Genomic DNA, 24,766 nt, shown 5'->3' on the forward strand with positions numbered 1-24,766 from the left:
GTTGTACAAAATATCACTGCAACTAGTATATTCAGACTAACAATTCTCATTGATTGCCAAGCATTCCGCAAAATATTTCACCATAAATTCTAGGTTGCCAAAAAGGTTGACACAGAAAAGATCAAAGGCCATTTGCAGATAACAGGACATGAACTGTATAAATTAAATATATAACTTGCACACATATCAATGCATTGTACAGTGATTTCTCAAGTAAAATTTTGCTTGGGAACCTTGCTTATTATACAAGCAGCCAAAAGGATTGTGTATAAAGGACTTTCTAACAATAGCATTAGAACATAGTTGTGGATATTGAAGTATTAGAGACTGCTTGCTTGTTATTAATACAGCAAATAATTCAGATGCATCAATCTGCACCCACATGTTCCATGAACACTGAAGATGTGAGTAATGAAGTTCAGATAGAGTTGCAACTGTTTTGCTAGTAGATGTCTTAGTAACCTGGCATTTATGCAACCTAACACAATGGGAAAACTACCAATCCTTAGCATTAAATAGAAATTCAACTACTGCAATGATTATCCTCTTTCTTATTCAAATGATAGGCTCAAAGAATCTCTTAACAATTGCTCTGTCTGCCAAAAAAACAATTATATCATACTGAATATAGTACTTGGACAGGCAATGGGTTGGTATGACTTCGTGACTAACAACAACAAATAGTACTTGGTATTGCCAATCTATGACTGAAAAGTAGTTCTTACATATTTAATTCCTCCATGTTGAGGAAACATTTGCCATGCTTGTCTTTTCCTCCCATAGCAGCACAGCAGACAACAAGGCGCTGGGCTGGAACGAGGTCTGGGGATCACAGTCTATTAATCTAAATTTTTGAAGGTTCAATGGTTACAGGTTACTGAAAAGGCCAAAATGTATCTGAACTGCATTTTTTAACTTGGGTGTTCTTCCTTCATTAAACCTCATTTCCAGCAATCAGGAGAAGCAGTGAAGGATTTCAAGCAACCAGATGAATGCTGATTTTGTTTTTGCATTATTTTGATAGACCCATACAACATTTTTTGGGGTTTTAACAAGCTTTAAAAAAAAAAAAAGCTAGGTGGTCTGCAGCCACTATGCACTATGTGTAAAATCTTCAAAAGAGCACAGTGTGAAGTACCCACCATAATTTTCACCTGGACCGACACTGAGAAATTCTTTATTCAAATCACGTATTTTTAAATGTATGACTGTTGATGTTTTTACTGCAAGAAACCATGATAAGTACATATTGCACTAACTTTTAAAATTGTTTTTGCATAATTTTTGGAACTGTTTTACTGCAGTAGTACATGCATTTCATTATGTTAAATTTCAGGATTTTAAAAAACCCATTTTTAATGAGGTACCTTACTTCTTCAGATAAAATAAAAAGGCCAGGATCCAAAGGGCCATGCAATAGGATTTTTTCACTCCATTTCCATAAGTTATCAGTGTGAGCAACAGTTTATGCCACAAAAGAACCAAAAATGCCCAGTAGAACTGGGGGAAACATACCAACCTTTCTCTATGAAACATTAGAGAAGTACAAAAAGTAGTAGTTTCTCTTGTTTGAACTGGGGCTTTTATAGGAGGTACAGGTACTTCCTTACTACTTCTGGTGCTCCCACAGACAACTAGAAGGAGTGAAACAAATCTCCCAAAGAGCAGTGGTCAATAGCTACCAAAATTCTTGGCTCTAAAAATGCTAGCCAAATGTTGTGGATGCTGAACTCTTTGGAAGGGCACAAAGGGGAGCCACTAAAAGGGAAAAACTAGTGTACAATCCATGTCCAGCATACACAGAAGAATGTTGCATTTTCACATGATGCTCTTTGGATCATGGCTAATGGAAGGAAAATAAAAGTTGTCCATTTTCTACTAGAACATGCAGTAGAGCTAGTGTATAGCAAGGCTGAATGCAGTAATTTTATACTTTATTTTTTTCTCTAGGAAAATAACATGCACATAAAACAGTACATTAAATTGTTATATTGCAGATTTGGAATGTTTTCTCCTGTGATTTTGCTTCCTTAGGGCGGTATTTTGACTATGAAGTATGTTGCCTCAATGTTTTATGAGGAAAACAAAAAAGTATAAGAAACTAATTCATGAAGTGATTTGTTCTAAAGGGTATGACACATAAATTGCCAATTCCTACAGTGCATCATGGAACAAATCACTATTTTAATGGCTTTCTTATTCAAAGCTGTAATATAGAAACAGCAACTTTCTTCCCAGGTATTGTAAAACTAGTTCTCCAAGTAGTCAGGACAAAATGAGTTAAAGTTTTGCCAATTACCATCTCCTTACTATAAGAAATTGCAGCATTTAGCACAGATATGCCACAGTTTTGCACAAACTCCACTTTCAGTTAAAAAGTATCTGAGGAAACAATTCATGAAATCAAATCCCTCCTGAAAACACAAGACACAAACTAATTTTCTTGCTCTAACACCTTTTAAATTGAGTTCTGCCTGAACTCCATATTTAAAAATTTATTTGCATATGCTCTGTAAAACTTCATTTTGGAAGTTAACACACAGCTTCAGATTAAACTTTTGTAAATTTACATGTACCATTACCTATTTTTCAACCTCAAATATAGGTTTCAACTTTATACAGAATAAATAGCTCACTACAATTTCCTTCTACATGCATGAATAATACGATAACATTCTCTGTCGGCTCAGGCATGCTACCCCTATACCACTTAAGCGCAAGAGAATTTCATGACGTGCTCAAGATGCCTGATAACACAATGCATGATTCTACAAGCCAAAAACAGGGCATAGAAACTTACCACCAACAAAATCTTGCAGGGCAAGATTGGAATGTGACCTTGGTGGTCAGAAGCCCCTGATCTCTGCCTCCTGGCCTTCCTGCACTGCAGATTTTGCTAGATGGGCTTTTTAGTCAGCCTTGTGAAGGTAATTCAGAGGGGGAGGGAATAACGCTGGAAGAGGCGAAGGATAACTTGTATCCTGCCCTTGTTGGCCTTCTTCCCTACCAGAACTTCCCCTTTCCTCCTCGATCACTTTTTCGAATGTGGAGAGCAGTCACAGTGGTTCTTTCTGTACCGGGCTTAGGGAGAATGGAAGGAGGGTCAGGAGATGACTATACCTTCTGAGACTGGAGCATTGTCTTCAGCCTTGTAGGGGGGGCATCCAAACAATCTTATGGTCCCAAGACCATAAAAATGACTGTTCTTAAACACATCCATACTGCATCCAGCAAAGAGTACTACAAAAGCAGCATTCTGGTACAAATAGCCACCTGGGATACAAAAACCTCAATTTCTTGCCATGTACGTCCTACGTGTAGTTCCTCCCCTCCCATCTTAGTTGAGGTTAATATAAACCAAGTGCTCCAGTTAACCATGCTTTTAAGTTCCTTAATAAGCCACTGGTTAAGAGGAAATCAGCTCAGTGCGCACCATGATTAATGCTGGTACCAAGACTTTCCCTTAACCACAATTAAAGAGATTAGGCCCATTATATTTTTACCAGCCCAGAAAGTTTAAAATGAATGTCCATATTATCAAAATGCTTAACAAAGCCAGGAATGAACACTGGTTAACAAATACTCTGACATCACTATAATAGAAACATCATAACTTCATTATATATGTCTAGTTTCTTTTGATTAAAGTAACTGCAAATATTATTGGGAACCATCTTCAAAAGGACAAGATAGCTTGTTTACTTCCACCATCAAACTTAAAAGATGTTCCTCTGGCATGTTAAAATTAATAGATTTTTCAGGCATACATTGCAGATGTGTGTTGGCTATCTCAATATGAAGAATGGTTATTAACATAACCCAGCTGTGGCAAATAGACACTACTTCTGAAAAAAGTTTCACATGATATTCTCCTTCAAGAGAAACAAGTTTTGACCAATATTTTAAAGGATTTATGAAAAAAATTATCTTGTCCATAGGCACTATATAGGCATTGCCATTTTTATGATATAGTTTAATTTAAAAATATCTTACCTAAATAAGGAATACAGGGAGTCATCTTCAAACTGCTTATATAGTCTCTAAGTCTTTTATAGTTATCTTCTTTACTCATTATATATTCCAATTTGTCAAAAGTAGTTTTGTCCTTTCGGCTCAATAACTTTGGGTAAGAGTGGCGGGGGGGAAGAATCAAAGATAATTATTATGAGAATTATATTTTTGTTCTCCAACAATATAACAATCATTTGAACTACCTAAAGAAAAATATGAAATTATGATACATGTGAAATTAATGTAATGACTATCAGAAGTAGTACTGAATAACTCACTAGCGGTGTATTTAATAGAAGACCAAGAAATGCAGACGTAGCGGTGTATTTAATAGAAGACCAAGAAATGCAGACGTGAAGAAAAAACATATAAATCATGCATCTTTTGTGACTATGGTATTTCTCATTTAAATCAAATACTTAAGCACAAGCAAGGATGAACAATCTCCAGTGAAGTTATAACCTGGAAAAATTCTAGGGATTTACATAAGACTACAAAGTAACCATAATCCTTATACATGTGTATTTCATTAAGATATCTGGATTAAAAGAAGCTTCCAGAGGACTGATGTGCTGTTGTGTTGCAGAAAACACAACCTGAGCTGTATGACATTAAAACACACATTGATTATGACAAACCTTTGTGGACTAGAGTCTACTTCGTGACCAGAAGAACTGAATCTAGCAGCCTATAGAAGTTTACACCATAATAAATTTAATTCTCTGGATCCCACAAAACTCTTATAACCAACTGTGAGACATCTGAATGGACAACAGATAAAACCATGTAAAAGCAACATACAACAGAAACACATTACTGCCAAGCCAATGAATTGATCAAAAATCAATCAGGGTTTTTGGGCTCAATGAATTAAGTATATCTCCAAACTATCTCTTGGCCAAACATGCTTCAATTTCAAGTTCAAGCCTTTCTTGATCTCAGGTAACCTGAGCAGAAGTAAAAAACTCTGGACAGGCATGTTATTCATTTGTGCAGCTTTTCTGTACAGAAAGACCACTGGAAGTGAGAAGGAAGCAAGGTCTCAGAGCATGAATTGTCATTTCAGCTGCTGCTGAAACTTTTGCCACTATTTTCAAGATTCATAGTTAAGAAAAGAGAGCCAATTGGTTATTTGTAGTTTACTTATATGTAGTTTACTTACTGCCCATGTTTTAGTCAATCTGAAAATGGGGGCACTTTGTAATCCAGACACCACAGCCATGAGAGCATGTAGATTATTTAGCTCATAGAGTTTCTGAGGAAAACAACAACACACAGCAGTTCAGTTTCTATTAAAATTTTAAGTTAACATTATCAGCCTGTGAATATAAGCAATACTCCGAACAAAGAACTGGTATTCATGGGGAGGTAATTGATTTCCTGTAGCCATCTGCTGTCCAGCAACCAAAGGACTGTGCCCTTAGGCCTCCAGTAATCAAAATTTACTGATGTATCATTCAAAAATCAACGCTGGGAGAAAGTAATGCACTTCTCAACCCTAACCATATTTATTTTGAAATCAATCCAATTAATTTATGTGGAATTTAATTCCAAGTAATTCTAGTGTGGTCTCACTAGAATCAACAAATGCACTGTTAGTTTCAATGGAATATGATCAGAAAAGTCTCTGGATTGTGTCCAAGGTAAGTAATGTTGCCATTCCACTCCACAAGCAAACCCATTAGCAGTATCACAGTTTACTACTTTTCAACCACTCTTCCACAAAATAATCAACAGTAAGTATCACTGATTATTGTTCTAAAATTCCTAGCTGCATCTTGTATAAATGACAAACCAAACATGCCTTCATAATAAAAGTTAATGGAACCAAATATTGATCTATTATATTTCCAAACTTAGATATGAAAGTTTAATTAAGATTAAGATTAATTAAGATTTTCTTACCTTAGCAGTTTTAATATAGTGGCTTAAAACTTCAGCTCTTATTTTTAATGTCTGTGCATGAAGAATTTCTCTAACAACCCAAAAACTTACCTAAAAACAAACAGAATCTGTAGTAACACATACAAAAGGACAGAAAAATGCTAGCGGTATTGAAAGTGTACAGATTTTTAAAAACAGTTAGTAATTCTAATTCAGTTTAGTGTCTTCTTACTCAAGCTCAGTGTTCAAATTCATCAACACCATAAGCATTCCAATAGTTTTTCAAAGTTCATTACAGCTATAGGGTACATATTCACAGAGTGCTAATTACACACACACCCATCACACATGATTCTTCAGTATCAACTTCAAACATCAATAACTGCATGCTTAAACAACAATAGATACTATATCCATTTAGAAGTATCAAATCACTCCACATTGAGCATAAGGCTGAGCAACATCATGTACTTTTGGATTCCAGTTTGCTATAAATAGGCTCCACTTTTCAACAAATCTACCATCTTTTTGTCTGTTTTCTCTTAAATATATTGGTTAATTTGATCATACATAAACAGTATCACGTGCTCTACAACCAATATTTTATTGATAGCAGTTCCATTTTTCTCATTAAAATTAGCCTATCTGTTCTCCAATAACACAACATACCATAGAGCACAAGAGGTCTAATACTGAATTATAGCACATAATTTCTTCTATCAGTCAATGGATCAACTTCCTGTATTCTACTACCCCAGGTCATTCCAATAAATATGGCTGAAATTGATCTTTCCATTTGGACTATACTGCATCACCAAAATACACAATTCATGCCTGGATAAATTTTACTTAACACAGCAATGCTGTGATTCCTGGAAGGAGCTATGTGATATAAATTCCCTCGGAAGGATGACTGGGGGTTCTACAGTCTAGTGAAGGTGGAAAGGGCGAAGCACAGAGGGGAGAGGAGACTCTAGATCTGCTGGATTCAAAACCATCTGGGCACATTATTGTTAATCCACCCTGGCAATAAGCCACAATACCTTTCTTCTCATGTGAACCACCTATGGTGAGCTGACAGATGCTCCCCTCCCCTCCTTCAGTCTTCCTGCAATATTCCAGGGGAGATGGAATATTTGCAGGAACAAGTCCTTTTCCACCATCACAAGCCATTTCAGGCTTGTTGTGCCTTTTAATTTTTTCAATTGTAGGGGTGAGTAGAAACTGTGAAAGACAGCTCTTATGCTGGCTTTTGCACCCACCCCCATTCTAACAGCTCTGACCATTTTATATACTCCCATGTATTGGCATGGTTTTATCAAAACAGAGATTCAGAACCGTTTCATTCAATAGACAATACCTGAATATATTTGTGAAGATGTCTGCTAGAAGACTATTATATTCACTTATGAACAGCCTTTGATGTGAACTTAAATTCTGCAAGAATGGTCCAAGCTATTTTTCTTGACATCTCTCTGGTCTGATCTCTCAGGTCAGTGTTTCAATTCTGTATAACTATTTTTTATCTTTTAAAAGTAAAACTTATAAGCTTCTTTTAATTACTGTTATCTCAGCATTGTGAAAAACAATTAAAAGGTAGGTGTTCAGAATGGAGACCACTATAGCAGCAACTCCAGAGACTAAAAACACAAGTCTCCTTGTCTTAAGAACAGGCTTTTCTTCAGAAAAGAGAATGGAAAGGTGAAAACATTTTGTATCACTGATCCCTCCTCCATTTGACCACTTCTCAAAATTTGAGCTTGTAGGTACTTATTCACTTTACCATGGTATCTACAGATGTGGAAGTAGTTACATGATTAGTTGTGGAAATGCTAGAATCCTCCTGACAGATTGCAGTAAACTGCACAATACCCCTGCTACATCTAAAATTCAGAATACTTCTACTAAAAGCCATCTGTAAGCCATTTACTGCTCCCATCTGAATACTAGTTGTAATTTTTTGGGAGCATAGAAGAAAAGTGGAAGATGGTAATAGTTTATAGCATACATTTTTAGATGTAGTCTTAAAGTGGAGTTACTGTAAAAAAAAAACCCACACAACAAAAATAAGTCAAATAAATAAGCCAAAACAGGTAAACCATCTATTATATATTACATAGGATTCATAAATTTTTACAGTAACTACATTAGGTCAGATACAAATGTTCTGCTCCCAAGGCTACAGTATTAATTTTTCATCCATGTGTCCATCCCCTTGATTTTCTTATATTGTAGTTACATATGCAAAAGACAGGGGAGCTACATGGAAAGTCTGAAGAACATTTTTGTACTAAGATTGTGGACAAAATTGGGGGAAAAACCTCTAAACAAGAGGGACTAGGTCAATTTAATTTCTACTGTTAATTTCAGGTACCAAAATCACCAGCCTGCTATTTTACAACTGCTGATTCCTGTTAAATCATGTAAGAACCAACGCAGAAGCCCAGCTGGGTCACTTTTTGTTCTGGGGAGCAGACCATGCGTTTAATCCTTCATTGTGCAGTGTTGGGTCTAGGCAGCAATAAAGCGACAGCATTAAGCCCCCACATACCCAAATCACTCTCATCTTGTTGAACACAAAACACCTCTTCACGCATATGACTTCATCCTCCAAGGAGCCACTTGAAGACTTCTCAAAGTATATCAGAAGAAAGCTATTATGGTCTCTGAGCATTTCTTCTCAATTACACGGCTGGCAAATAAAATTGTGCAAGATCCCTTTGATTCACCTCATCTCTCTTCTGTTTCCTATTAACTTAACCTTCAGGATCTTGATATCGCAAGGTAAACAACTTCCAGCCACTGCATGTTTACACCCTGGCAGCAGTAATTCTTGTAGGAGGAAGAAGTACAGTTCCTTGTGGTGAAACTTAAATCACACACTTGGTGCCTTAAATAGCTAAGCATCACTTGCTCATCTACCTTTGCCATTCAAACCTCAATTGAAACATTGAGAGCCAGTGCGGTGTAGCAGTTAAGAGCATGGAACTGGGACTCAGATGATCTGGGTTCTAGTCCCCGCTCAGCCATGGAGCCAACTGGGTGACTCTGGGCCAGTCACAGACTCTCAGCCCAACCTACCTCACAGAGTTGTTGTTGTGGGGATAAGATGGAGGAGGAGAATGATGTAAGCTGCCTTGAGCCCTTTGTAGGAAAAAGGCAGGATATAAATCAAACAAACAAACAAACAAACAAACATGCTTATGATTGCTGTTTAATCCCAGACCTCCATGACTGTCCCACCAGCTGTTCTCAGGCTCTCACCAAGTATTGAATTTACTGCAGACCAGAAACAGAATTCTCCTTTTTTTTTCTTTTCTCGGCCTGTTACCTATGGCTTCTCACTCATTATCAAACTGCAAAGCAATTTGGCAAGTGGATTTGTTTCTAACTTTATTGCTTAACTATCACAACTTTGGGTCTAGTTTTAGTAACCAGGGAGGGATGGGGAGAGAGAATTGAAAGGGAAGGTGCGTTTTCACTTTGATGACTTTATAATGGTTCAAAAGGGATCTTGAAAATTTCTTAGTCATCTATGAGTTTATCCAGACCTACACTTGTTACCTGTTACATAAAAGGTTATTTATATGTCTTTTAACTTTGCCAAAGTCAGTTCATGCATGCAATTTTTCATGCTTGATTGGGGGATGGGGGGGAATGCACACTTACACTTGCCTTGTGAGGTTTCTGTCTGCCTTGTGGACAGATTGTTGCCTTGACTCAAATGGGGGAATGAGCTATTTAAAGGGTTTGTGCCCCAGAGAGAAATGGATGCAACTGACTTTCTGACAGATTGCTAATGTACCAGCATACTACTCCAATATGGTTTATCAGGAGACAGGACTTGTTAATAATGAAATAAAAATAAAGTTTCACCATCAAAGACATGTACATGCAGCCAAAGCTGAAGCTTTACAAGTGGTTTGTTAATAAAAGAAATGGGTGGTGTTTAGGTTTTTTTTTTAATGACTAAAAGGAATACTTACATGGTTGAATCTTCTTGTAAAGGCAACTGCGTTTGGTGCAGAACTGTATTTCTCCTTTTTATTCCAACCACAGCTTGACAGCTCCTGGATTAACAGTGTGAAATAGCTTAAGACAGATGCAATTGTTACTTCACATTTCAAAATGAGACCAGTTTTCTTTTATCACTGAAGTACACTGAACATACAAGTAATTTCTATAAAGTTAAGAACTCACTGAATAGATCACCACAGTATTAGAACAGATCTGCTTTTCTGCCTTCCTGAAGCACTGTGTTCAAAGCCATCAAGAAGATCAGCAACAGCCAGACAATGCTTTAACAACAGTTGATAGTTAGCTGCCTGATACATCTTCTTGCATGTCTGAACATTTTAGAAATTTAACATATGATGCCCACTGATCCAGGCAGTCTCAACATGGATCAGTGTTTTAAGTGAAGCTGAAATAGAACTCCTGGCATTTTGTGTCTGTGTATGTTTTACCTTGCCAATATATCTTAAGCACTGAAGTTATATTCAGCATTATGCAAAGCTGTCCAATATGGGCAATTTACCCATACCAAGCCTGCGTCATGCTTAGTTCAATATTAATATGAGTATATTAAGATGACTAATACCATCACAATCATGAAGCTACTGTGACTTTCAATCTACTCTAAAGATGCTGCAGATGAGCATGCACAATATTTCAGCTCTTGAAGTATATTCTACTTTGGCATTCATAAAAAATCCTTTAAGCTTCCCTTTCCAACTCTGTGAACTGAATAAAATTAAATAATTTCCAATAAATATTTATAGGATACTCCATACTGTTTAAATAGCTCAAATGTCTCACAGCCTGTTGCAAAGCATCCACACAGCTCAAGGGTAGAGACTATAGCTATACACCCTGAGAGGCATAGTTTTAGTCTGATCCCAGAACTCCAAATATCTAGAGATATTTTGTAGGGAAGCAAACACGCTCATCACAGGCCTACCAACTGCACCAACACCTAGTTCGTTCGCACTAACCCACAATGAAGCTTAACACTGAAAGTAAGGGAACTTGGAAGGAAAAGTGTAGCTTTCCCCGTCTGCATTTTTATTGGTCCTTCCGGCAGCTTTGTCTCTCCTGGAGCTCTGTCTGCCCTGCTGTCCATCCCTCCGCTTGCCTTTTAACTCTACACATTATCTACAAATTCTTGGTGTCAAAAGATGCCAAATAACAAACAGTACAGCAACTCACTGAAATTAAAAGATGAGGTGCATGTATGTTTGTAGAAAATGCATTTCTCAGCTTTCTGTACTAACAAATGCCCTGAATAACAAATCCTGCTAATTATATATGTACAAGCTCATTTTAAAAACAAAGTATTAAATGTACAACTCTAAGGTCTAATTCATCCAGGAATACATTTAAAATAGCAACTTCCATTAATTTAGTTTAGATGAATGTCTGATATTTTATACACAATCTCCCCAGTACAGCTTCTATTTACCAGGTACTTATAATAAACCTACTGTATTAGCATGAAAGAAATATTTACCACACTGTGGCATGGTGTTAGTTCCTATAAGAAACTCCCTTTGGAAGAAGTTCACTTGCTTTGGAGAATTTGTGTGTTTAAAAAGTACACATACAATTAAGTATACCACAAACACTGCAAGTCCTAAACATAAGGTAAGTTAAGGGCATATTCAGATGAAAATAACATTAAAGAGAGGATGTATTATGTTAAACAGTTGCTTACTGCACAGTAGCTTGAAAGCCATCTTTAAAGGATATTTACTAAAGAAATGAAATTTAATTACTATAAAGAATATTTATTCATGCAGATATAGTTTTATTCAACAGTGTGCCAGAAAAATTAAATGTCTTTACTGAACACACCTGCACATTTTAGTCATGTCAGACTGAAGCTAAAAGAAAACTGTATTTAAATCAAACATGTAGCTTTTTCATTCAATTTCTATTTCACGGAATACTTATTACTTCAAAAGCCTGTCCATTTTTTTTAGTTGGCTCCAATCTGAGGGCAACTACCTTCAGGTCAATGTTAATAACCAAAATACCTCAATGACTCAATAAAAGCCACTAATGACAACCGGAACAATGCCTCCTCAGTCACTACCCCTAAATACTAGGATGCTGGAGAAATCCACAATGGATTCAAATGACTTTGAATTTCTATGAATCTGCACAGTGCATTCTGCAGTGGATCAGTTTTTTTCCAAGTTACATGGATTCTGTGCAGACAATTGTTTAGTTTTTTGGGGGATTTCGCCAATGAACCCTTCAGTAAATGAAAGTAAATTCTTGTAAATTCCCCGTCCCAAAAGAAAATCAGAATTTGTCAATGAGTGGCTAATGGGACAAAATATGTCAAACAATTTAAAAAACACAGATGGAATGGATTCAACTAAATCCACATACCCCTAACTGAAAACTTATTCTCTGTTCACAATACATCAATAACAACTGGCCTTTGAGAATACCAACATAACTTTGACGATTTTCAACCCAATTAACCCTTACAACAGACCATGCAGCAGGCTCTTTAAAAAAACAACAACAAAACACACAAGAGCACTACTATGCAATGGGGTGCTTAATTCCTTTATGTATTATGGGGTCTTCTTATGTAGACCCCAGCATTAACTGGTGTTCTTCTTCAGCTTAACTGACTTTTTATATGAAGAATTAATAATCACTAGCACAATCTGCTCCTGGTATTGCCTGGCAGTGAGACTACATCTTTTCCATCCCCTGCTTCCAGTGACATAGACTATTTGATTTCTGCATTGGCCTTCTGGGGATGCGGTGGTGCAGTGCGTTAAACTGCTGAACTGCTGGGCTGGTTGATCAAAAGGTTGACAGTTCGAATCCGCTCACAGAGTGAGCCCCCGTTGCTCCATTCCAGCTCCTGCCAACCTTGCAGTCCGAAAGCATGCAAATGCAAGTAGATAAAAAGGCACCACTTTGGTGGGCAGGTAACAGCGTTCCTGCACCTCAGTGTTTAGTTATGCCAGCCACATGACCACGGAGACTGTCTGCAGACAAGCGCTGGCTCCCTCGGCTAGGAAACGGAGATGAGCACTGCCCCCTAGAGTCAGGCATGACTAGACTTTAATGTCATGGGGAAACCTTTACCTTTTTTATTGGCCATCGAGTGATGTCCATGTGTATAATTGTCTGATCAGCTTACTGAAATAGGTATTTACAACCATGTTGGTGTCACGTAATTCTGTGAGCCATTTTCCTGCTTTGTTTCTGACCCCGAAGCCAAATTCTCCCACAACACTGGATTCCACCTTTTTCCTAACTTTGCATTCCAGCTACCTATAATTATCAGCATGTCTTGTTTTGGTGTGTCATCAATTTCCTCTTGAACACCCCATAAAAAGTTCTGATTTCTTCTTCAGCATCTGTTGCTGGAGCTTGGACCTGAATGATGGCTATGTTGATGGGCTTTCTAAGAATGCTGATTGAATTATCTGGTAGGACTGTATTACAGGTCTTATTGTCTGTGTTATATCTTCGCTCACTATTAGAACCACTCAATTTCTTCTGAGTTTGTCATTTCCAGAGTAAAACACTTTGTGTTTGTCTGATCAAAAATATTCCATTCCGGTCCACTTTAGTTCACTCATACCAAGTACTGTGATGTTTAGCTGTTTCACTTCTTCATTCATAGTTTCCAGTTTGCTCTCATTCATACTTTGCATGCTCTGTGTTTCAACTGTATGCATTGCATACATTGCATTGCATACTTTCTTTTCACCTGAGTGCATCTCAGATTATAGACAATAATAAAATGCCTGAATAAAATGCTATTACCCACTGAGAGAAGGACAAGAGACTAAGCACCTTGGCAGGGTGTTTGAAAACCTGGGAACAGTTATCAATAAGGCCTCTCTCAATAAGGCCTTGGGAATAAGGCCTTGGGAATACCACCAAACATGTCTTTTTTTGTGGTGTGAATGAAAGAAGGCCCTTCCACAAAAACCTTAAAACCTGGATAGGCCTGTATGGAAGAATGAGGTCTTTTAAAAAGCCTGGCCCTAAGCTGTGTAAGACTTCATAACCAGCAGTCTGAAGTGTACCCAGAAACAGACTGCTTTAACAAGGGAGTCATATGTTCTCCATAATTAACCCTGATATGGTGTTCTGGAACAGCTGAAGCTTCCAAATGATTCTCCATGTTCATCTGACAGTATATCACAGTAGTCTAAATGGGATGCAATGAAATCATGTATCACCATAACAAGCACACACGTCTGCAATGACAGATGCTTTGGGGGGCATTAGCCTCAGCTGTATTGACACTCCTGGCCACTATTTTAACCTCTGCATCCAAGCTGAAGACTGAATCATCCAGGTATGAATCTGAGTCTTCAGGGGTGTGTAACACCACCTGGCATGTGTTGAATCTCCATTCCTTTATCTGCCTTTCAACTGAGTAGAAACACACATCCAAAGTCTGGAGCAACATTCGCAGCACTGATTATCTTGCCCTATGATTTCTAACATGCGCAGAAGACTTAAGGGAGAAGAATCAGTGATTATGATAAATTATGACTAGCTAATAACTATAATGCTTTTGTAATCTTCCACTCTGATATATTATCATAGAATATATGAACTTAATTTATGGTGTATTTCTTTTCTATTCAAAGCTACACAAGAATACACACACACACTCCCCTCGCATTTCTAGCATATTCTGTCCCAACTACTTGAACAACAAAAATACACTTCATTCTAACATAATATAGTTAGGTGGCTAAAGAATGTTATCATCTCAAAGTGACATCAAAACATTCTAAAGCAATCTGTTTAAAAATTCATGAGTTGGAAAACTAAATTTGTGGATGTACTAATACACATATTTTGAGTTCCAGAATATAAATTGTATCCACTGCTAGTCCCGTTTAAAGTAGAAACATTTAAATGAATGGGATGTTGGTTTATTTGTTTACAATATTTTCTACCATTCCACATCTAAACAGATTATGGAATGCTAATCTTAGGTCCCATTCATTCCAGTGTATCTAAATTGGAAGCAACCCTGTATGAGAAAGCTGACATAAGGAAATCTGAACCTGTTATGGAAGGTAAATATATAAGAAAAACTTACCTCTGGTTGAATAGCTTTAAATACAGGAATATCCATTAGTGTTATCTGGCCCTTTAAAAAAGGTGTGAGAAAAAAATCCACTGAAATACATTTTTCAAGACTGGAGTTTTTTGTTAACATTTCATATTAGAAAAATGCCTATTCAGGATGGCCAGCCCTCCCCATGGTCTCCCATTCCACATTTCACCTATCATTACAGAAAAAGAGAGGGGTAAGGATAGCTCTGAGAAGAACCAAACCCAAGTCTTAAGTAGAGAGGCAGTAGTGCAGATTCTGTGAACCCAAAGGTGGAAAAGAAATCTCATTCAGTTTTAACAGCCATGTATGTGCAGAGAATCCTGACTTATTGTAAATGATCAGTATGCTAGTCTTTGTCCTCCACATTAGCCTAGCAAATGTTGATGGGACACAGAGAAAGTTCCCTCTGGAAAATAGCTATGTCCAGCTGGGATAAAAAGGAGATTTATTTATTTAGAAAATTTCTATGCTGCCCCATTCGCCGAAGCCTCGGGGCGGCTCACAAATATATCAATTAAAATATTATACAATAAAAAATATAAAACAAGTTAATAATATAAAATAAGTCGCCATGGCTGAAGAATAAAATAAATAAATAGTATTAACAGTTAAAATTACGTTTGAATAAAAAGGTCTTCGCCTGGCGCCGAAAAACAAATGACGGCACCAGGCGGACCTCTCTGGGGAGCGCATTCCATTGATTGGGTGCCACCGCAGAGAAAGCCTTCCTCCGAGTACTTACCCTCCTAATTTCCTTCATGGAGGGTTCCCGGAGAAGGGCCTCTCCCGCAGATCTCAGGGGGCAGGAGGGCAAATATGGAAGAAGGCGTTCCTTCAGATATCCAGGTCCCAAGCCATTTAGGGCTTTATAGGTCATCACCAACACTTTGAATTGGGCCTGGACTTCAATCGGAAGCCAGTGAAGCTGACGGAGGACTGGAGTCATGCGAACATAACGCCCAGTCCCCGTCAGCAGCCTGGCAGCTCTATTTCGAACCAAATGAAGTATCCGGACCGTCTTCAAGGGCGGCCCCACGTAGAGCGTGTTACAGAAGTCAAGGCAGGAAATCACCAACGCGTGTGTCACTGTCGCTAGGCAATCGTACTCCAGGTAGGGGCGCAGCTGATGGATCAGCCGAAGCTGAAGGAAAGCGCTCCTCGCCACTGCTGTCACCTGAGCTTCCAATGAAAGCTCCGGGTCGAGGAGCACTCCCAAGCTGCAGACCTTATCCTTAGGAGGGAGTGCAACCCCAAGATTGGCCTATGGGTAGTCTGGTCCCAGGCTGTTTAGGACTTTTCAGAATATAACCAGCACATAGTGGATTTTATATGAAATGTGCAAGTTCAAAAGTTACAAATGACATGAGATAGCAATTGAAAATGGCAAGCCCATCTCATTTCCTCGCAGAGTGAACTGACATACAATCTGAATCATGGATTTAAATCACTAAGAGAAACCCATGATTTAAAGTTTGCCTGAGATAGCAGTTCACATACTTAAACAATGGTGCAAATCTGATCAATTAAGCATGTTTTTAACTCAAAGTAAAGCATTTTACAGCATCAAGTATGATCTTTTTTCGCTTTTGAGTTGTTTTGTATTAATTTAGGAAACTGTACACAATATTACGTGTGTCATGCTTTAGATTCTGCAGCAATACATTACATGTAGTGATAACTAAAACACACATAGACAAAGCACTTTTTCTTTCCACTTTATGCTTTCTACTTGGTTTCCAACTGCCCTCTCCCATATTGCCCCCTGCTGTCTTAACTAATTCTCTTCCTTGCTTGCCCCACTACCACATAAGCAAAAAGAATAATATATAACTTGTGTTTCTTTACATATGTGGCTATTGTTAGGGAAACTGAAAGTCCATCACTTTCAAAAAGTGAAAGCGGGTGGTTAGGAAGGCCAAAGCTATTCCTATGAGATGCAAAACTGACACATGAATACCCATTCTTAACTGGCAAGTAACTAGTTTTCTATTTATATTAGATTGTAAGGGTAGATGTAGCATACTTGTAATAAGAATTAACTATATTTTGCTTTTTTAAAATTAGAAACATATTTAGTATTTATTGATGACTGAAAATAAACAAAAATTGTTTTAAATGAAACATTTGGTTTTTATTTTTAAATAACTGGTTCTTATCCACCTTGTTCCCTCTCTGCTTATAACATCTAGGGATATTTCAATACATAATGTAAGAGAGCGAAATTTACTTCTGGATAGATAGAAAACTTGATTCATGGTTCAACATGGATTATACTATTGGACAGAACTGGCCTAAAGAATCTGATATTTCTTGGATACACCAGATAATCCCATATTGTTCAAGTTTTGAAAACTCTTCACACTTTCAATATCTTCTAAAACATGCCCCACATACTTCTTATGTTTAACTGAAATTAAGCCAATAGAGAACAAAGTTAACCCAAAATTCATTTTTTCTTTCTGCTCTTTTTTAGTTTAACATACATATCTAAATGTGTATATACCCATAGTAATAAATATGCATGAAATGCATACACTTCAGCATGCAACTTACTAGTAATTATACACAGGCTTCCACAAAAGCAGACCAGATAATCAAATAATTATCTGATGGTGTGACCATCCCTCTATTTGAATGCAACATATTCAATGTTAGAAGTATTATAAGGACCTCAATCTACTGCAATTTCGGAGGTTAGAGTTTATCCTGCCAATTTTGTGATATCAGCTTATCAAAATGTAACAGAAAATCTATTTATGCAGGTAAACAGTTTAGAAAATGTTTACATCAGTGAATGCTGAAGATAGCTCTAGCACAAAATTTATCCTTATAATAAGCTTCTCTCCAAAAGAAACAACCACAGAACATAACCATAACATGTTAAAAACAATCTTCAGCTACATTGTCTTGCCAGCAATTAATTCCATATGAAAGAGACACTGTGATGTCCAATAAATATGAAACAAGTGGTTTTGCTGAATAACACACAACAAGCTTCGACACCAAAACGGAGATTCCTTATTCCCTATTAAAACCCTGCTTTTATTCATGAAAATCAAGCATTTAGAGACAAACTGTGAGTAGTTTTGCCTGCTCAGCCTCAGCAAGTGCTTCCAATGACGACAAAAACTTTGATGGTGTAGAAGTGGCTGGGCCAAACCCAGGTACTACCAAATGCTGCAACTACAAGCATTGCCATCCTAGGCATGCAGAATAGAAAATGTCCGAAACTCATCACTGACACCCACCCAGTGTTTCAAAGGAAAAATGCCTTATTTGTCCATTTCTGCCGCAAAACCATTTTCTTACCAATCTTTAAATCTGAGCCCACTTCTATCAAACTTGGGACTCTTTTTATTGTTGGCTAGAGAAATGGGACTTGGCTTAGATTTAAATATGTTTTTAAGTTATCATAAATGGAAAAAGAAAGGTGTGGGGGCTGACCCAGCAGGCTCGATGTTTTTGATGATGGATGTTGTTTGTAGTTTTCTTTTTTTTTTTTTTTAGGATTATAATTTCAAATAGAACTTATTTAAAAAAAATCTGAGCCCAAATTTAACTTAAAAGTATAACTATATCTGATCATCATTTTCTTTTAGAGTATCTGTTAATAAGTGATTTTTTTCCCGTAGCTCTCAATTTTATCATTTACACCTCAAGTTTAAAATAGATCTGAGAAACATCATATTTGGCAGTTTTTTTAACAATACTGTAATTGAGGATTGCTCTATCATCCACTTTGTTTTACACTGCAGCTCCCATGGGTACCTTCTCAAAATATTAAAAATAAAACACACAAAACTACTTATGCTAGGATGGATATAAAGACACAAAAACAAAATATTCTCAAGCTGAATCTTTACAACCATATGTGTTTGCAATCATTCCTGCAGGCTTTCTAACAACCCTCTGCCTGATTCCTCCACACAGAAACTTCACAGAAAAGAAAAAAATAACCTGTGATGAGCCAACATGTTGTGCGTGTGTGGCTGCTGTTTTCAATATGCAAATTCTGGCTGGGGTTGAAGAATGTCATGCAAACCCAATCACTATGGTTAAGGATTAAACAACACTAGGGGTTCCGTGAGGGTTATTTAAGCTTCAAATAACCCAGGATGGCTAGATTCACATGCCACACTGTGACCCCCAGCTAGGAACTGCATATTCAAAATTAGTCATGCGCATCTGGCACCAACCAGAACTCACATGGATTAAATAACCTGATAAGAGCCCAGCCTGTTGTGCAAAGTGGCCCAGTGATCTGTTGAAATACTGCTGAGCTCAATGTTATTTCACTTTGGAGTCTGATGTCTCACACTGGAAACTCAGGAAGAACAAATTACAACAGCAAACCTCGGAGATAGTGTTTTCTGGGCATTCCATGGATGGGAAAGTAAGGAGACAGATGCTGCCACCTTCGTCTTCTCTTCTTACGCTCCAACATAAAACACTTAAATGGTTGAAATTAGCCATCTAAGTGTTTTGAAGAGTAAGAGAAGCATGGAGGTTCCCCCTTTTGTGTTCTTGCTGACCTCCACAGGATGCCCAGAATCCTTCAGATTTGGAGGGTTATGGGCAGCCACACTGGATTGCACTGTCCATGAATTACAGGATCACTAATGTAAAACTGTTTTATAGCTTTGCTAGTCAATTGTTTATTTTCTAAGTGCCACTTACATGTTTCATAATATTGATACTTATACATTCATTTTGTGTTTACTATTTTAAGTGTTGCTCACTTTGTCAAAGGCTCTCTGAATAAGGTGGAGATGAAAAATAAATCCAACTGACCCTGCTATTTATTGTTTTCAAACAATCATTATTAAGTCCTGCATTAATGAACCTACAATCCATAATCCTTGTCAGGAACTGGATTTGCTGGGTGCCTACTTTAACAAAGCAATTGGGGAGGCACTATTTCCACTTGCCAAAATGTCCCATGCTCATCTGCAGAGCTTTCTGTTTTCATTCCATTTCCACTCAACTGCTTCTGTTCTTAAGTAAGCAATTTAAGGCAACACTCCCGACTGAGCCAGATTTAGCACTGGGTCATTCATTTGGCTGACACTTAGTCTAAGTGTACACTTTTGGTATTATAATGAAAAGCAGGTACTATGTAGTGCTCAGAGATGAATGGAGACAACTCTAGGCATGTCTATTATTTGGAATATTAGTTTGATTTGGTCCAGGAGTTTCTGAAGTGAAGGCACTAGCTTCAAATAATGTATTTGCTACAAGTTCCCACATAGCTTTAGCCAAACATTAATCTTGCCTGTTATTCATATTGTATAATTGGAGTAATACTGACCACCATACCTGTCCTTGCTTGCTGCAAGGAGTAGGAGTCATTTTACGTACTATGGAAAAACAGAATATGGAAATACCAGAACTTGTTCTGTTACCTCTAACCATTTCTAAGTTACAGTTCTAAAGTTTTTAAGCTATGTGGAAAGAACAAAGGGAGATTCTTGCTATGTATAAACTGAATCAAAGTGAAGCACAGAACTCTCACACTTCAGTTTTTCAAGGATAGTTGGGAAATATTCTTCCATTCTAGAAATGCAAAACAAAATTTCAGTTAGCATTTCCACAGGAAGACCATTATCTAGTTCACTCAAGAGTGAAGATGATGCAACTCTCTGCAGTGGCAAGAAAGCACTAAAAGAATCAACCTTGGCTATATTGCAAAAATAACCCTATGAATCCATGGATACTTTTGCTCCACAGGAGCTTTATTTACTTTTTCAAGCAAGCAAGAAGCAGAGCATAACATTTAAACACAACACAGCACAGTTAAAAATGAACAAGACAAACCTCAGTTGAAGAGGAACAGATGTGATAGCAAACTGATATTTTTTTTAAAAAAATCTGTTATTAAAATTACAGAAAATGCACAAAAAAGACATGAAGACAATGGACTGAATTCAAAATTGCATAAGAGGACTTGCTCATTCATTCTTCCCTACTGCAGTCCCCATGCTCCTTAAAAAAATCCCTCTTAACAGTTGAGGAGCTTTCTAGAATGGAATGGAATGGGACATGAAATGAGAAACTTGGCCCAAAAACTCATTTACACAAGGATACTTCTGTCCAGCGTTTGCCAATTTCCCCCTTTCACTGCAGCCCCCACTAGTGAAATACACACAGCTCTATAGGGCCCCTAGAACAAGAATGGCTTTTGAGGAATATGGTAGGAAGTCCAACTGTACAATCAACTTCTCATGAAATTTCAGATGCAAGTCAATACAGTTTTTAAATATTTGTCGATTACTTACTGCATATTCCTCTGGTGTAACCTTCAGAACATCAAATACCACTGCATCAAAGCTTTTCTTCAATTCAGAAGAACCTTTATCACTTAATGATTCTGAACTGCTACTCTTCTGTCAAAATAAAAAGAGGTACCTTCAGCAGGAAGCTGAAAGGTGGCTATGTAGCCGTTCCAAAATACAAGTTTGTTGAAAGACCATCTTCATACCACACGTAAATAGAGAGGAACAATGACATTCAATTCAAAGATTATCAGAATTGGATATTTCACACAAGAAAATATAATTTCATAATGTTAATCTTTTTCAAAGAAAGATATTTTAAAACAATTTTAAAAAATTAAGAAAGCTCTAGAAAGTGTTACTAACATGTGCATTACCATATTGTCATAGGACTAAACCAAACAAAGTGAAAACACCTGCCATGGAAAATTTTAATTGTGGTTCCAGAAAGAGAGCTATTTTAATCAATTAAACTATTAATGGTATAAAACTTTTCAAGCATCTGAATTATTCCAATATGTCTCTCAGCTCAGTCAAGACTGCTACTCCTGTAGCAATAGTACAGTGGTACCTTGGCTCACGAACGCCTCAGTTCATGACCAAATTGGGTTGTGAACAGAAATTTCAAAAACATTTTGCCCCAGGTCGCAAACTCTGCATCGGGTGACGATTGCGAACGCGCCCACCTTCCCTGCACAGGTGTGATCACAGTCGTGCTAGGGCGGGGAGCTGGCCGCGATTGTGCCCGTGTTCCCTGCCCGAGGGCGCCTGCCTCCCCACCCGTGCACTCCCCGGCACACGTGTGCCTGCCTCCCCCCCCAGCACACCCGCGATCGTGCCCATCTCCCCCCACCCCCCCACACGATCTCTGGGTGGGGGGGAGATGGCCGCGATCTTTGTTGTTCTTTGTCACTTTGCTTCAAATTTTTGTGAGTAAAAAAAAAAAAATAGTTGCAGAACAGATTAACCTTATTTACATTGACCCTTATGGGGAAATTTGACCTGGGTCACAACCAATTTGGGTCACTACCAGAGTTTTGGAATTAAGTTCGTGAGCCAAGGTACCACTGTACTTTCATGAAAAAAAGGAGTTCTGTATTTATACTGCATGAAAAGCCTAGAATGACTGAAAGAAACTACCACTGTGCAAGAACATACTTCTAATTAATACTTCCTGGCCTCCAGGGCAGCCCTCCCATTATTGGCAACTGTTTTACTTTATGGGTACTGTTGGTTAGTGACATGTAGATTACCTCATTTAACCTGCTATATAGGCTCTAAGAACCTGAACAAGTACATTTAGCTGGAAGTAGTTTCCAATTAAGATCAAGCTACATTTTGACTCATTGTAATACCACTTTCCCTACCCTGTGATAATGAGCTCTTTAATTCCCCATTCCAAGCTTCCCATATTGAGTTTTTATTTGATTTGTACTGACTTTGGGAGGACACATGCTTTGGTATGCAGAAGGCCCCAGTTTTAATCCTCTCCAGGTAGGAGAAGGAATGAATCCTGCCTGAAACCCTGGAGAGCCACTGCCGGTTAGTGTTCACATTACTGGGTCATGGTCTCTCATCCTATCCTATTTCACAAGGTCGTTGTGAGGATAAAATGGATAGGAGGAGGACTATGTAAGCCACACTGGATTCTTCTCAAGAGGAAAAGTTGGCTAAAAATGTAAATTTAATGTATTGGTAAAGAGAGAAAACAAAAAATTTGCATGCTTATTGAACTCTTCAAAAGCTATTTAATGTCAGGAAGTAAAACATCCTTTTTATCAATTCAATTTTTATGTCAACTAACTCTTCCATTAATGCTGGTCTATTTTTTGCTTGCATTCCATTTTACTGGTATATGCAAAAAGATTCCTCCAACTAATTTTTAGATTAAAGTTGCAGAGAAATCCACAGTTTTACTAATCTAGCTACACACCCATGTCATTTAGGACATATCAGCAGCCTGCTAATTTACAAAAGTTTCCCTGTCTGGTTGTTTGATGATATTCTTACCACAGGTGACCAGGTGAGCAGCTACAAACAAGACTGGGTTTGAAAGAATAGTACTGTATAATAAAAATCAATTCAGTTTTTCTTCAAATATTTTTACTGGCCATGAACAGCTGCAATAAAAAAGGCAGGAAACAAGAGGCATCTTTGGTTAAAGCAAAACATACAAAATTATGTACTTCAGCAAGTTTATAGAAGTTTCAGGATTCCTACTCAAATATTCCAACACATAAGAATTGACTATATACTATGCTATCTTCAGAAGGCAAGCATTTTCTTTGAAGTGTGTTGTTCGACATACGCAGTACGCTCTTCCACTTTTAAAGTTGACTTAAACAAGAGATTCTTTATGACGCCTTACCTCTGAAGCAGTAGCTGCAATATTAACACTGCTGGACTGCCCGTTCATGAGGTCCATACTGCCCACACCATTAGTGTTCTGTCCTACATTTACAGCAGCGGCTTTATTAATTCATCTTCAATTCAGTCTTCATTCCTAAAAGAAAATGAAAAGGTGAGGCTTGATAAGCCAAGGAAGTAAAAGATCACTGAAAGCTGCCTAACATGGTATAGGAATGTTTGGCAAACTATAGGGGTTTTTATCCTAAGAAGTTACTTGTAAACCATCACGATTAGGATTTGTATTTCTATATATTTCTATATTTCATTAAGTATGAACACCCATGTATTTTCAGAATGTAGCATGTGTAAGACATACTTGTCCCATTGCACTTTGAGGCAAAATCTTTGACGGTGATGTCATAATTATGATACTCTCTTCAGCAAATAGTAGCCTCCCAAGATTTATATATTGGACATTTGGCAACTGCAGACTTCTGCTTTATGTGTAGCTCTATATTTTATGTTCCCTGTCATTTTATATTATGATACACTCTGTTTAGGGTATTATTATATAATAAATTTAATCTGTCACTTCTTTCCACAAAAAGCAGCTTTGACACAAAATACAGAAATTCTTGGTTAATGCAAGAGGGAGTAAACCCTCCAAATCAATATAAAAAAAAATCAACACAATAATAATAAATATTGCAGAACGTAATTTAAAGAGAGTACAATTGAATCTACAAGTAGATTGAATCTACCGCAGCTCAGTTTGTTTTTTTTTTTCCAGAAAGTGTTTATAAATTGTTAGAAATGAGCTTCTTTAATGAAAATAGGGAAGAAAAAGCAAGACAGACATTAGCTTGATTATCACCAATTGCTTAACTAATTAGAGGCTGTCTATACATAGAATCATTTATGTTAAGAGTGTTGTTCATTGTAATTTGTTCAGAGCATTTAAAAGAAAATTTAAACCTTTGATAACTACACATTTTTAAAAATGTCCTGCCTTCCATTTAATACATTAGTGCCACCTTGTGCTGAGAACAGATCTCTACAAATTTTGTTGGTGCTATTTCAACCATAACAATGATTTACATTTTATGATTCTATGTGGTATGAAGCAAACAAA

General features: G+C 37.3%; 1 protein-coding gene across 6 annotated transcripts in view; it reads right to left on the minus strand.

Moving 5' to 3' along the window:
• Positions 1-24,766, minus strand: part of RALGPS2 (Ral GEF with PH domain and SH3 binding motif 2) — a 95,419-nt gene that overhangs the window by 47,459 nt on the left and 23,194 nt on the right. For all 6 annotated transcript variants that reach the window (XR_006415580.1, XM_044439149.1, XM_044439148.1 and 3 more), the window contains exons 3-9: positions 23,654-23,788; positions 21,289-21,396; positions 14,996-15,046; positions 9,882-9,965; positions 5,917-6,006; positions 5,174-5,266; positions 3,994-4,120 (exon numbers count right to left, since the gene is read on the minus strand). Coding sequence is in view for 5 of the 6 variants with exons in the window: in XM_044439149.1 (XP_044295084.1) it covers positions 3,994-4,120; positions 5,174-5,266; positions 5,917-6,006; positions 9,882-9,965; positions 14,996-15,046; positions 21,289-21,396; positions 23,654-23,710 (610 nt within the window). In the remaining variant the exon portion in view is untranslated. The remainder of the gene's footprint in view (positions 1-3,993; positions 4,121-5,173; positions 5,267-5,916; positions 6,007-9,881; positions 9,966-14,995; positions 15,047-21,288; positions 21,397-23,653; positions 23,789-24,766) is intronic.

This window comes from Varanus komodoensis, unplaced genomic scaffold (genome assembly GCF_004798865.1).
Source record: "Varanus komodoensis strain SLA01 unplaced genomic scaffold, ASM479886v1 scaffold34_1, whole genome shotgun sequence".
NCBI lineage: Eukaryota > Metazoa > Chordata > Lepidosauria > Squamata > Varanidae > Varanus > Varanus komodoensis.